The following is a 15,222-nucleotide window of genomic DNA, read 5'->3' on the forward strand; positions in this document are numbered from 1 at the left end:
CACAAAAGCTCATGTTATAATGTAAATAGTTACAGGTGTTCCACCAGGCACTCAAGATGAAAGAGCAAATATATTAGCCCGAGCTCTATTTTACAATGCTGGTAGCACTTGAATGTCTTCTGTTTGTGAACCCAGGTTTTTATGTGGGTTCATCTGCCTGGACAGGAAGCGTGAAGGTGAAGACACAGAACCGGATTTAGAGCATTTGGGTTCTTTTTCTGCCCCTGTTACTGTCTCCCTCTGTGACCTTCAGTAAATAAATTCTTCATGCCACTGAAAAGAACATGAATAGATGCTTACTCAGTCCCATACAACTGCTGTGACCCTGGGTCTTTTTGGCTAATTACTACAAGAATTCCGGACTGATACAGGAAATGGTAGAGGTAGCCTTGATGATCATAAGGACCTTATCCAACCAAAATGATTCTATGCTTCCAGGTTAGTTCAACTCATGAAGTTAACCTAAACTAACAAAAAGCAAGAGCCATGTAAAAGCAAAAGACCCTCCTCCCTGAAGGCCTGCTTGTTTTCCAAGATGGATCTCTACAACTTATTATTACACTGGCCTTGATGGAGGCCTTTGCAACAAGCCCAGGTAGGCTGGCCTAGTCCCATCACCTGGATACGTGCTTGCACACCACCTGCAAGCATTCAAGCATGATTTCTGTATTGGGGTAACACCACAAGAAGAGCAGCAGGACAACTCTGGCACAGTCCTACTGTGAAAATCAACTCCCCAGGTGTGGGAAGAAGCAAGGCTGGTGGCGGCTGCAATAACCATGCCATCCTGGAATCCAGTTTCGTGTCCAGTCCAACCTCCTCCTGCAGTTGAGCTGCACAGTACTGGAAAAGCTGGTATCCTCTTCCCTCAGCACCCCCTGCCACGTGTCAGACTCTCCAAAAACAGCCATATTAGCTATCAAACTTGAAGAAGTCATCCTGGACCCAAGAGGAACTCTCATTTGTTCGCTCAGTATCTAGGGCCAATTTTGCATGGCACATCCTACGTCAGAGGTCAGATAGCACCACTGCCCTTCACCACACAGAGGCTCTTGCCATCAGAGACTTTTGGCATCAGTATGGATAGACAGCAGCTGGGCAACTGAATCCCAGCATAGTGGGGGCTGGAAGGAATTCTGGGGTTTGTCCAGTACAACCCCCTTGCTAAAGCAAGGTCACCCACCGCAGACTGTCCAGGACCTTGCCATCCAGGCGGGTTTGGAATCTCTCCAGAGAAGGAGACTCCACAACCTCTCTGGGCAGCCTGGTCCAGTGCTCTAGCACCCTCAACACCCAGTGATACATCTCTGAAAGAATACAAGTAGTGGAAGGGAGCTGCAAACAGCAGCGTTCTTATGCTGTACATTTTCTCTGCTCAAGCAAGTGCAGGAGGCCAAGCAAAGCACACATACATGCTCCCCGCAGGATGCCACATCTTGCAGCATCCTGAGGCAAGCCAGATTCTTTTCAAACACAGAATGATGTTTGACAGTATGATCTGTTACAGTGTGACAGGTTCTCAGAGACAACACGGGGTAGAGAAAGGAACAGCACTGACAGATTTATCCAACAGTGACAAACTGCTCCTAGCCCACACTTCTCTTAAAAGCAGGAAAAAACCAAGCAAACAGACACACCACAGACATGCAGATTTTACATTTCTTCTTTCTACTCCTGCCTTTTGGTAACTTTAATTAATTTCTCCTAGCCCTCACTCACTCACTCCAAACCTTCCCATTCCTACAGAAAGCAGAGATCTGCTTTGAAGCAGGGAGGGGCAAGGAATAATCAGAGCAGTTGTTTTCTGTCCTGCTTACCCCTCTAAACCTGCTCCTCCTCGCCCCCACACATGGCAAGGCGTTTTAAGGAGCGCTGGTTATGCTGACACCAGTCAGGCTCCGGGGGCCATCTGAGCAGCTGTTGCTGCTCCTGTGCATGCCCAAGAGCCAAGTCCCTTGGCCTTTTTGGTGATGTTCCCTCCTGCTGGCTACCCCCCACTCTCGCCCACGTGTCTGCAGGGTGGGGCAAGGTGGCCACTGGCAGCCTCTCCACGGAAACCTAAACGGGAAAAAAATGGCAGCTTTCATCTCCAGCCCCCGGTTAGAAATGCTCAGCAATTTTTAACGGGGTGCTGTGGGTTAAATGCTGTAGTTTCCCTTCCCAGACAGCCAAGGCCCAAGTTGCCCTTAGGACTTTATCGCCCAGAGAAGCATGTGCTCAGTCCTCCCTCTCCTCATGTCCCTGCCAGCATCAGAGATGGGCCTCATTCTGTACAGCTGTTCCCCTCTTTTAAAGCAGACCCAGCCTCACAGGCAGCTGTTCTCCAGCCAAATGATGACAGCAGAGCAGCAGCAAGCTCACCCAGAGCAACTTGAGAGCACAAGGTGGGTGCAAGACATCTTCCAGGCACAGCAAAGGGGCCACCACAGCACTTTTTCTTCCCTCTGTTGCTCCTAAGGGCAGGAAGCCACGAGGGCAGTGCCAGGGCACCTTTCAGCCCAGCCAGCCCCACAGGGACAAGCTTTAGGCAGTAGCTGGCTATCTGCAGCCAGCAATCCCAGCAGCGGGAAGTGTCGCCGTGCTGATCCACAGCCAGACCCAGTTTGTTAAAAGGTGACAGCCAAGCCAACTTCACATACGCCTCGGAGCCTGCAGCTCAGACCCCATGTCAAGATTAGCAAAGTATGCACACACAGAGAGCACATGAGCTGCTGGAGTGCTTTCCTTTAACTCTTGCAGACACTGTATATTGAAGGGATTTGGACTCACAGCCACCTTTTTTGCTGTCTCTTTTCAAAGCCAACTCTTCTCAGGCCACAAAACCTGCAACACTTCCTCAGGCTGTGCAATACGACTTCAAGTAGGTCAGGAGATGAAGTCAGTGAGATGGGTTCAGAGCTGCAGCTCACACGGGTTAAAGATTCAGGCTTGTGTCAGGAATACTTTTCCTGAAAGTTAAACGCAGGCCCCAGTCCTGAAACACTTCCCCTAACTTCACCCATGCCAGTATTTTGACTTAAATGGAACAACCTACTTAAGGAGAATTATATCTGTTTAAAGTGTCTGCAGGATCAGTGCTTGGCATGATCTAGGCTTGCCCCTGATATACACATGCACCAGCAAACTGAAAAAATGCCTTGAGAGCCATCAGGCTAAGCTGCATTAAGACAAAAAGAAAAGGCTAACAACAGAACCCACCACCACACAATATTTAAAATGTCTATCTGAGCATGTTGTAGCATGACTCAACCAGGACAAGAGAAATAGGGATGCCTGAAGGCTATGGCTGGAAGAGAAAGAAGTGTCCCTAATATTCAGTTTATCTAGGCAAAGATAAGTCTCAAAACCAGGCAGATCTGTACAATACCAGCACTAGAAACACTACATTTCTGGGAGTCACTTACAACATCTTTCATTTTACCTCTTGTAAGAATAAGAATTGGAGTACAGCAACATCAGCAACCCTAAACTGCAAGGAAACACCTCTTCAGCCAAAAAACAACCAGGACTCCTTCCTTCTCTGCACCAAGCACAAAAGCAGCAGAAACAAGCCTGAGTTTCCTTGGAACAAGCCAATCAAATTCATTCAGATCTTCCCAGAGCGCAACAGGGCAGAACCCATTCCTGTTCCTTGAGCTTATTACAGTGACATGACTAAACATGCTCAGCAGTCCAATGTGATAGGATGCATCCATTTGCTGATGCCAGAGAAAGATGCATGTCTCTTCCACATGGCACTGCTCTCCCAGGCTGCTTCTCAAAAGATGTTTTGAAAAGCGACCTGCTGTGTACATTCTTAACGAGTCAGAATATCACCGGCTGCACAAGCGTGTGACCTCTACTTGATATGCACCCTGGACAAAAATCTGACATCAGCTTATTCCAACCTTAGTAAAACCAAACTGCTCCTACAAAGCGGGCTGAAACAGACCACCACGAGGCACTGATCAACTCCTAGACGGACCCCTGGGGTGCTTTGCAACTAGTTTAGTACTTGAGCCCAGATGGTTTAAATTTGGGTTGGTTTAATCCAAGTAAGTAACCTGATTTAAATGGGAGTCTTCTCTGAAGGTCTCATTTCTAGATGTTTCCATTACTCCATATGCTTTTATGGTGCATAAACATAACAAATGATACATACATCACCAGTGGGAGGATTTAAGAATTCAGTTTACAGCTACGATGCAAGTCACTCAAGGCAAGCGAATTCAATCACTTTTCTGACCAGCAAGAGCCAGAAACTGCACTTTGTTTCAGCCTGGGGAAGGTGCCATATCGAGGGAGTTATAAAATAATGCAATCATTTTGATTGGAAAAGACCTTTAAGATCATCGAGTCCAAGCATTATCTAACACTACCAAACCTGGTGCCATGTCCCTCTCCACCACATCTCTGTCCTTTAAACACCTCCAGGGACAGGGTTCAACCAACTCCCTGAGGAGCCTGTTCCGGTGTTTGAGAATCCTTTCCATGAAGAATTTTCTTCTAATATCCAACTTAAACTTCCCCTAGTACAATTTGAGGCTATTTCCTCTCATCCTATCTTTTGTTACTAGGGAGAAAAGACCATAGAGCTTTCTATTTCCAGTTTCTTCTTCCAATTTCTCAATTTTTACATACAGATGTAAAACAAAAGGGAGAGAGAAGGCCTTTATAATACATATCAAAGGTAGGAGTGTATTCACTTTTAAGCTAAACAACCAGAGGCAGACCCCTGGACACATGTATATACTTGCACCTACGTAGCCTGGAAAAAGAGAAGGACCTTTGTCTACCAGGAGCGAATGAGGCATTTATGAGAGCTGCCCAAATTCTGCCTTGCAATCAAAGCTCTCTGTTTATACACAGGCACCTCAGCAGCAGCAGCACAGGTTCCCAGCATGCCTCAACCTTCATATCTGGAAAGGCTTCACTATGGGGTAAGCAGATAGTTATAATTAAACATTTATAATGAAGTGGTGCCAAGCAGGTCAGCTCCACAGTGTGTTAGGTGGCTTTTCAAGACTCGGTAACTGAATGCTGATGCCTGCCCCAAAGAGTTTACAGGGTAGGAAATCAAAGCATAACACTCAGCATCTGCATACAGGGAATTAAACAAAGACCACCACTAGCTCATGAGTCAAAAACCTGATTTGTTGGGGCTTTGGACTCTTCTAAACATCCATTACCAGAGGGAGTGGATGTACAGTAGTCTGGACTTCCCTAATACACATCCATGATACTGGGCTGAGCAGCACTCTTGAACCACTAGCTGGGACAGTAACTACAGCACACAATTTGCACATGCTATTGGCATCTCCCTTGTCCAACGTGGGTTATTTTCTGTTCTGAAAAGACAGCAAGCACACAAACAGAAACATTTGCTGCAACTCAGGCAGTGCAGACATGGGAGAGGATGCCAACAGACAAGGTCAAAAGCCAGGCAACAGCAGATCCATCCTTCTGCACAGGGTCACCCAATACTAGAGGACAACCCCAGGAAGGCAGCAGCACATCTGCTGTGCCACACCAGCACAGGGACCTATCAGGCAGCCCATGGCCACACGTACGCCTGTGGTGCTGCAAATCTACTAACCCACATCTTTTCCTATGGAGGTTAAGAGTTATGCAACAGTGCAAACAAAAACTCTGTCCCCAAACACGGAGGGTCCATCTCTGCCCTAGATCCATCCTCAGGGAGAACTCTCTATAGTCCCCTTTTCTGGAGGGAAAGACAAGGCCTGGGAAAGACAAGTCCTCCTCCCACTCACCAGACTAAAAGCTCAGCCTCTAGGATTTCGAAAAAGGATGCAGCAACAGTCACACTGCTTCAGAGATGCCCAAAACCAGGACGGGAGAGTTCAGTCAAAACAGATTATTGTATCACTAATTCACTTTGCTGTTTATCAAACAAGCTCCTCAAACAGATGCACTGGCTTTCCAACTATACCTGTAGGAATTTCAGACACCAGAAAAACACTGCTAGTGTTCTAGGTTTTTAAAGTTTCCTGGCATCCTTCATGCTCTGGATGCTCAAGAGCTTTCAGCTGTATATACCTACGTAAAATCTCCAGCCAGGGAAGCCTGGAAGAATTTTGCTGAATTTTGCTGTTGATGCAAGTGAAGCCTTGCTTCCCACTCCGACATGCTATTTACATATCTACTGATTTATGAAACACATAATGGGGCATGATCCGTGTTCGCTTTGGCCCACTTAATGCTTCTGTAAACACCTTAACTTTGCTTTGCTGACTTTTGGGCATTTAAAAAAAAAATACCTCAATTTCTCTTTTTTTCTTTCTTGAGGAAAAAGGGAACAATAGAAAGTCCTCAGTCCCTCGATTTAAAGAGTTTACAAGTTCCGAAAGCTTTGCAAGTAGGTTGGGAACTGCTTGAGCTGCAGTTAGCAGGGCTACAGAGTTTACAGAATGCACCAGTTCCTTCCCATACAGTTTCTCAACTGCATGGCTTCCTCCACTCTGAGGTATGGATCATTTCCCTCACCCCTAAGAAATTCACCCTATGGGTTAGGCCAAATGTGATGGTCACTTCACATTCAGCAGCTGTTCTTCCCTTAAAACAAGGAATAGAGAGAGAGGGTGGCGAAGATTTCTCCCACAATGCATAGGTAACACTGATAAAAGTAATTCTTCACTCTTTAAAGAAAAGCAGTTTAGTTTCCAACAATAAACCAAGTTTACAGCAGGGAAATAGGAACAATGTGGTACAGCTCTCTATCCTTTTGACAGTTCTGCCAGGACTGCCAGGAGATGTTACCAAGGAGAAGAGCCACCTCTCTGTTGCAAAGGCTGGATGTCACTCCAAGACTTGTTCCAGAAGCTGCCAAAGGCCACAGTTTTGAACCTCACCTGGAAATGTAGTAAGAGGTACTAAGCAACACCTGGCTGCGCCATCTGATAAGGAGGAAGAACAAATGATACCTGTAGCTGTTAGGAAAACAGACCAAATGAAATACACCCTCCAAATCAACCAAATACAAGGCATGAATTACATCTCTGCAGAGCAGCACTTGTCATTGCACTCATTTCTTTTCCTGGAAAAGAGAGTCAAACATCACAAATGGAAGCCCTTAGTAACACAGCTACATCTCCTCCACAACTGGCTCTCACAGCATGTGCTTCCTCTTCCTGGACCTTCAGAGTCTCACTCAGAAAGCAAGCCCCCCCCTCCTCCATTCCTCCTTCCTTCCACCCAAAAGGAGGTATAGACAGCAAAACAATGTGAGTGGTGCTGCACATTATCCAGGTGAACGCCACTTCAGGATATCTTAAAGCTTTCAGAGAGAAGGAAGGGACCAAGCAGGCAGTATGCACAAACACTACAGCCACCTGTTGTTCTCTGCACATTGGCAACAGCATCAACATCAGAAAAAAAAAAATCACACACAGATGAAGAACAGCACATAGGTATCCTGGCCACTTCTCATGTTCTTAAACATTACAAGGTGTAATGAAACTCATTTAGTGAAGAAAATGCATTTTGTGTAACACGAAGAGGAACTTAAACCAAGGTCTTTCCCTTATAGCCACTTTGGTCCAAATTTAGTCATTTTGCTCACTGAAGGAAATACAAGGCAGTGCTCATCCAAAGCAGCTCTCCCTTGCCCAAGCCATAATGTTAACAGTGTGAAGGAGTTTGGCCTGAACGGGGGAATGGAATTTATTACTGTGATGCAAGCGCTGAGCAAAGCACTCCCAGGTACCGATACACCTGAACACTGACATCACCTGCTGTATGAAACAGGACTAACAAGAGCTGAGGTAAAGCCAGCTCATCGCACATGATAAAAGCAAAGGCCAGCTACACTGCAGAGTGAACATCCTTAGAGAGAAAGCACATACCTAAATTAACTGGAAAAAAGAAAAGGTCTGCCAATGGCTGATTATCCTCCATTTTCAAAGGACAGATGATGCAGGCCACCCATTCCTAAAACACCGAAGAATAGGTTGGTGCTGTTTCATGCTCACACCTGTTAAAATATCCACTATGAGATGACAAGTGGAGAAGTCCTGCATTTAGCAAAGGCTGGAGATTCCACTATGAACCACAAAATACATTTCTCTTCTAGAATCAAGTCATTAAGTCACTTGGGCACATCAACACTGAAAACCACAGGCTCACAGTATGGTGGGTGTTGGAAGGGAAGGGACCTCTGGAGATCATCTAGCCCAACCCCCCTGCTAAATGATAGCAATATCCAGGAGGATTTGAAATCCCTCCAGAGAAGGAGACTCCATAACCTCCCTGGGCAGCCTGGTCCAGGTCTCTGGCACCCTCACAAGAAGTTTTTTCTCACGCTCAGCTAGAACTTCCTGTGATGCAGGTTGTGCCTGCAGCCCCTTGTCCTGTCACTGGGCACCACTGAAAAAAGATTCAATTTCTCAAAGCTGACAGAAATTACACTGGGAAGCCACCTAGCCACCGCATGCAAGCACCTCTCCCATGCTTTTTGAGACCCTTACATATGTAACAACATGAATCTCCAAGGAAACATCAGACACCAGGAGCAGTGGATGTCGTCTTCAAAAGGAAAAGGCTCTCTTGAAATTCTGAGTGTAAATAATTAAGAGTAAACATAAAACATTTTGCTCGGGAAGGTTAGGTGCAGGAAAACCGTGGAATTTGGAAGATTCATTCCACATGCTTCTAGGGGAAGGCCTCCTCCCTCTCTTAATGGTCCTTGGATTACCTATTTTAGCTCAGGATCCTAAACTCCCTTAGGGGGGTTTTGACAGCTTTTCTATTCCCTTGCTGGAGCACCTCTGGGATGACTGGGGCCCTGCAGGTGAATCCTGCTGTTAAAAGAACTGCCTTTCCCTACATCTTTAAAGCGTTCAGATTCTCTCAGCCATCCTCAGCTGAATCATTCTGAATAAACAGTCTCCACCCATCAACTACTTCTTTTGTGTAAAGCACCTATTCAAAGGCAACCACCTTTATTGATTGCTGGGTCGGCCAACCTGAAAGCTGCAATGCCACTGTGAAAAAGCAAAGCAGGCTACACCAGGTTTGCGCCGTTTCTAAAAGAAGCACAGGTCCAGGCGCTGCTCTGTTACATCAGGATCACAGGATAATTCCTTTCTGACTGCAGGAGGCTGCTCGAACAGGTTTAACACCAGCACACTATCCCACTGACTCCCTCCCTTTTGTCCAGGCTCTTTACCCTTTTCCCGCACAAGAAATCCAACGGGAGTCCACAGCTGGCAATTATACGTGCTTTAACTTTTCACAGTAAGAAATTAGCACATGCTCTAAAGAAGTTTTGTTACCCTGCTCTAAGTGAAATGATGAATGGAATGGGGTGAGATGCTCCACTGCTGCCTCAGAAGTCTGGACTCTTCTAACTGGCCCTCAAATGTTGCCAGTCAAAACAGAGCAGCAGGGTGGGGTGGAGGAAACACCTTCGGGTGGGAAAAACATCAGGACTTGCAGACATCAAAGATAAGCCATCATCAGATTTCTTGCACCCAAGAAGAACAAAGAGTCAATGCTCCTGAAATTCCTGTTCAGAAGTACCCCAGAAGGGAGCCAGCACTTCCCACCTCAGCCAACCTCATCTATTTTCATTTGCAATCAAAGGCTGATAACCAAAGCTGGCCTGGCAAAGCTGGGCAAGTTTCAAGCCCTTCCTGGCTCCACACAAAAAGCAACTTTTCAGTCTATCACCAGAGAGGGGCATTTCCAAAACCACCCAAGTGCTGCCTTTGAAACCACCGCTTATAAAGATGCTAAATCAAGAGGGCACACAGCTCCTGTAGTTGCTCATTTATGCAGGTTATTAAAAAGAAATAACACACCCAATGCACACAGAGAAAGGAAGGATTCCTCATACACCTCCCCAAAGAAAATCTGCTGAACAACCTGGCAACTCTCATTTATCTGATAAAAAAAAAAACAAAAAAAGAAAGAAAAAAAGAATTGAGTTGTTGTGTGCTCTCAGAGGGCTATTCCCTCTCAGCCCCAAAGTTTACATCTACTCCTCGAGGCACTTCCCAGCAAAGCAGCAGGGTACCTGAGCTCTCCACATGAGGCTGTAACTCAAAAGAAGATGGAGCAGTTCCTGGTTCCTTTCCAAGTTGCAAGATACTCATGAAGGCATTATTTTAAAACTGTGATCCCCTGATTGACCATCTTGCTCAAATTGAGACCAGAGCAAAAAACACAGAGCTCCAAGCAGTCTCACTACCTTCAGGAGATCCAAAAGCTGCTCAACCATCCTCCTCTACAGACAATCCTCTCCCAAGAAAGGAGCAATCACATCATCAAACTGGTCCAGTAACACAGTCCAGTAATATACTAATTCTGTCCCTGAAAGGAGGAGACTTCATTTCACACATTTGAAGAGTGTGCACCCTAAAAAACACTCATTTCCAAACTTAGCCATCATCTATCAAAAAGTTAAAAGGGGCTTTTTTTTTTGAGCACAGATGTCAGACTAACAGGATTTACTTGTTTTCTGCCTGTTCCTGGGCAACCTTTGCCATTTCTTTCTTCCCCAAGCCTGTGCCTGCAGGCTGCTATCCAACATACATCAGATGCTCCTGGAGCAACAGATAACTCTAGAAGGGCATTTGCAAAGGGCACAAATCGAAGGCACAATGATGGGAAAATTCAGGCATACTGGGTGGAATAACTTCTGTATGTAGATAGCTTGGACATTTGACACAGTCCTCTGGAAAGCTTTATTCATGCATCCATATTTTTTTTTCAGATGTTTTAATACCAAAAAGTGGGGTATTAGTAAAAATAAATAAATATTGCACCTTAAAAAGTGAATCCCTTACAGAAACACTCAAGTTAATTTTAGCATCCTTCTGTTTAGCTGCTTAGCAACACTTATCCTATGACCTTCTAAGCGCCACCTACTTTTACAAGGGATAATGAATATAACCAAAGGGATTTATCTATGTGTTTTCAATTTACACACTGTAAATGCATGAAGAGTTTTTATTTAAAATGTAAATCAGAGAGCGACCTGAACTATTTCTGCTTCAGGAGAAACTTTCAAAAGCTGAGTCAAGCTACTGTTAGGATTGCTGTGTGACTTCCACAGAGGCAAAGTGATAAAATCCTTAAGGACTGAGGAAAGCATTACAAAAGTAGATGTTTGCATGCCTTGGGAAACACTGCACTTGACTTGGTACCACAGGACGTTATAGGTATTGCTAATTGATAATGAAGACATTCGGCTTTCCCACTTTGGAAACATCAATAATCTTCTGACCCCCCAAATCAAAAAGAAAAGGCACTTGGGCAGAAGGTCACTGAATCCTGTCAAGAGTTAAGAACAGGCACACAACCTGGGCAAGCTGAGTCAGAATAAGATGTTTCACTAGGCTGAAATCTGCAAGCCAAGTTTCAAACACCCAAGTCTGGGTGGGAAAAAAAAAGAAACAAAAACCCAAAGAAATCAACCAGCCAGCAAAAACCTTAAGGCCAAGCCAAAACCATAGATATATGTTCCTCACTGTAGTTAGTTATTAAATGCATCAGAGTGGCTGCATAAAACTATTCAGTCACTGCCGATGGACACACAGCTTGGCAACTAGAAGTTTCCTGTGAAATTAGAGCAGAAGGAAAGTTTACTCGATTGTACTTAAAGGATGGTGTTTTTCTAACTACACCATATGAATTTGGATCCAAATATGGCTGCGGGGAGGAAGAAGGTGAAGGAGCAGAAGAGGCCACGCCATGCAGAGCTGAGCTGCCCTGTAGCAAGAGAGAAGACTGGATGTGTCCCTGCCGGCAGGTGAGGCAGGGCCCTGCTCCTCTGATTGACTGGATGATGGATTCATGCTGTTTCTGGGTTTCTAGCAAACAAAAGGCCCTATTCTTCCCTGGATGTACCCAACTCCTGTTAAGGCTAATCGGCATTATGCAGACACACCAAGAAAAGACTATATACCCTTAAGTCTTCAAAGGGAAAATTAAAATGTAAAACAAATATGGCTGGCCTGACCCTGAGTCACTGCATCCCTTTCACGCACGCTGACCCTGTGGAAAACAGGAACTGCAGCAACAAAACTCGGTGCTTGTGTGTCAAAACAACAGACCTCAATGAAAAAAATTCAGCCATCATAACAGCTGTCTACTGTGCACTGCAGGGGTGACAAGGCTGTGTTATTTAGTGACTGCTCCTGTCGTTAGTAAGCAAAAGTTCTTTTCCAAGACATGGAGATGGATGTTGGAAGGGTAAAAAACATCAGCTGCATGTGCTGTCTCCCTCCTAGACCACTGCCCCAAACTCGAACAGAACCAGACACTTAACTACCTTCTCAAACATGCTTGATCTTATCTACAGCAGAAGCAAAACAGGGAGTTGGAATTAAACCTGGATGATTGGTTTCCCCCCACTATTACTTCCAGAAATCAGTTTAGTGTTTCCTGGGCAGGATGCTAGGTCCTGGGCAGGCAGGACCAGAGCATCAGCTCCAGACTGGCAAACCTAGCGTGGCTGGGCCTCTGCAGGGTGCGGAACAGGGCAGCAAAATGCGCTGAGCCAGGAGAAGTTCTCTCCTCCTGTATAACCCAGACAGGAGGACACCAGCAGCTGAGAGGTGAAATGAGGAAAATTTAAAGGGGTGAGGGGGGAAGAGAAAAAAAAAAAAAAAAAAAGAAAAAAAAGAAAAAAGCCAAGGGGAAAAAAGGTCAAAAAAGTCATCGTGTCTTCAGAGGAGAGGCAGAAGTGCAGGGAGAAGACAGAAAAGTTATCTGCGACATGACAAAGTTCAATCCACCGCCCTCCCTTCCTTGATGAAAAAAAAAAAACAACAAAAAAGTTGCAGCATCTCGGTTCGCCGTGATCCCCCAGCCCGGTTTGGGCCCCTGAGCCCCTGCACCGCCGGCGGATGGAGGGGAGGCAGGGGGTGGGGAAGAGGAGAGGAAAATCCCCCCCCAAGCCCCATGGGTTGGGAGGATCAGCCTCGCATCCTCCCCGCGGCCCCCGCGGCGTCGCCGGGGGGGTAGCCCCTCGGCTCGTAGCAACCGGCGATGGGGAGCGCAGTCGCCTGAGAGACGGGTCGCGGCTGGCTCCCATCCGCACCGGGCGGGGAAAGGGGGGGTGGGGGGCGCTGGTGGCAACCGGCCGTCCAGAAACTTTGTTTTCACACCAAACATCGCCGCTACGGGAGAGGTGTCCACTGTCTGTCCCCACCCAAAGCCAAATCGAAGGATGAAGGGAGTGACGGAGACCCCGGACCGGACCCCCTCCGGCTTCGGATGCTGCCCCGGCTCCTTCCTGTAGTGGTGACGCCGCCCGAGCTGGCTCCACCGTGCAAGGATGTGTCCCTGGCACCGCACAAAGACAGCGGGACGAGGCGGGGGGGTAGACCCGCGGGGGACAGTGGTCCCCCGCGTCCCATCCCCGTGTGTGTGTGTGCTGGGGCCTCGCCGTCCCCCTTCCTCGCTCTCCCCCCACCCCCAGCGCTGCGCAGGCCCGGAGGGGAAAGGACACGCACGTCCCTACCGGGAGGTGGGGGGAAGGCGGGGGGGGAACTTGGAGAGAAAGAGGAGAAAAGGGAGAAAATAATAAAACAAAATAAAGAAAAGTAGGAGAAAAGAAAGGGGAGGCGTACCGGGTTGCCGAGGAAGGGGAGGCACGGCCGGGCGGCCCCACCGGGAAGGGAAGAGGGAGAGCGGAAAGTCAGCGGAGAGATGCGCGGCTCAAGCCGTCTGTACCTGCGGAGAAGGGGCCGCCTTCATCCCAACTTCCCAGCTCCGGCGCGGCCCTCCCGTCCGGGAAAAGCGGGCAGGGGCCACCGCGAGACCTGCCGCCGCTGGCAGGAAAATCAACCCGAAGGAAAAGTTTAAAAGGCAAAGGGCTGCGAGCTAGGGGGGGGGGGGGGGGGGCGCGGTGAGCCGGGCTAGAAGATGTTGCTTCCTCGCAGCCCCATCCAAATTGTGGCGGTGGCTGGTTAAAAATAAACTTTGCAGCAGGAGGAGGGGGGGGATGATCTGGCCGGATTCCTGAGCTCAGACGGTTTAATATGGATGAGCATCAGGTCCTGAAGGCAAAACGCCGCGGCTAGTGCCGCTGGTTGGTAGAAAGTCTGCAACAGGGAAGGGAAAAAAAAAAAAAAAAACACCCCAGGAACCGCGGAGGGAGGAGAGGGAGGAGCGGGGGAAGGGAAGAGGGAGGCTGCACGAACTCATCATCATCTCCACCGCTGCCAGCCAAACTTTTTTTCCTTGTTTTTTTTTTTTTTTTTTTTTAAAGGAAACTTTTTCTACTTCCCCAACGCGCATTTAAAGAAATCGCACGACCAGCCGACACACTGCAACACACTCACCTCCCGCCTGCCCCCCTCCTAAATGTCTGTTTTTTCTTTTTCTTCGCCCCCTTACCTCCCCCTTCCTTCCCCCGCCTCCCCCCCGCCAAGGAAAAAAAACCCAGAGAGATCCCTGCAGAGTTAAGGCACGCTCCTGCCCTTTGTGAGGCAGCAGCCCCGCGGTACTTACGCCGGACTTTGCTGGGGCTCGGCTGCTTGCGCCGCGACATGCCGCGAAGATGGGCCGCAGAAAAGGAGCGGGAGGGTGGGGGCACCGGGGGCGCTCCCGGGCTGATGGTTTGAGGGGGGAGTGCGCTGGGGGGGGGACCGCGCAAAAACTTGTTCCGGAAAAAGGAATCAAAATGGCGTTTCTGTGGATGTGCAAAGTTCATCAACTCCGCGCTAACTTCCCGTCCTCCGCGCCTCCCTGGAGAGGGAGGGGGGAAAAGAGAGATGGGCACGGTTAGGGACCCCGCCGAGCTCCGCGGGCGCTCCCGCCCCCGGCCCGCCCCCGCGCTGCCCCGCGCACCCTGATAAGGAGACACATCACGTGTCGCTCCGGCTCCTCTCTCAGGGACGCGCTGCCGCCGCCGCCTGTTGCAAATAGCATCTCTTGCGGGGAGGGGCGGCTGCAGGGAGAGAAGGGAGCACAACTTTCCCCCCCTCCTTCCCCCCCCTCCCCCCAATATCCTTTCCTTCTTCCCACCTTCCCTCTGCCGCGGCGGGATGCCCCGCGATAGAGAGCAGGGAGGGCACGGCCAGGTGCCACGCGGCGCCCGGAGTCGTCCCGCGGCTCTCCCGAGTTCTCCCGGGTGGGTTGAGTCTGGCCACGCTTTGAGCTGGAAGTGTGCTGGAGAGCATCCGGAGCCGGCTGCTGGGCTTTAGGAATTCATCTGAGCTCTCTGCTGGCTGTGAAAATGTCCGTGCATCCTCCTCCTCCTTCCTTCCAGCCCGG

General features: G+C 48.3%; 1 protein-coding gene across 6 annotated transcripts in view; it reads right to left on the reverse strand.

The window, feature by feature from the left end:
- The window catches only part of RREB1 (ras responsive element binding protein 1), a 144,832-nt gene extending 130,067 nt beyond the window's left edge, over positions 1-14,765 (reverse strand). Inside the window, exon 1 of one of the 6 annotated variants that reach the window (XM_068162987.1) lies at positions 14,458-14,694. In XM_068162987.1, coding sequence (XP_068019088.1) covers positions 14,458-14,659 — 202 coding nt within the window. In that variant the 5' untranslated portion in view covers positions 14,660-14,694. Of the gene's footprint in view, positions 1-13,574; positions 13,644-13,677; positions 13,987-14,457 lie in introns of those variants that run through there. The other 5 variants (XM_068162992.1, XM_068162994.1, XM_068162990.1 and 2 more) reach the window with 5 other exon arrangements.
- Between the last annotated feature and the right edge of the window lie 457 nt (positions 14,766-15,222).

Source organism: Melanerpes formicivorus, unplaced genomic scaffold (assembly GCF_026170545.1).
Source record: "Melanerpes formicivorus ecotype bairdi unplaced genomic scaffold, bMelFor1.0.p_v2 SCAF_69, whole genome shotgun sequence".
Taxonomy (NCBI): domain Eukaryota; kingdom Metazoa; phylum Chordata; class Aves; order Piciformes; family Picidae; genus Melanerpes; species Melanerpes formicivorus.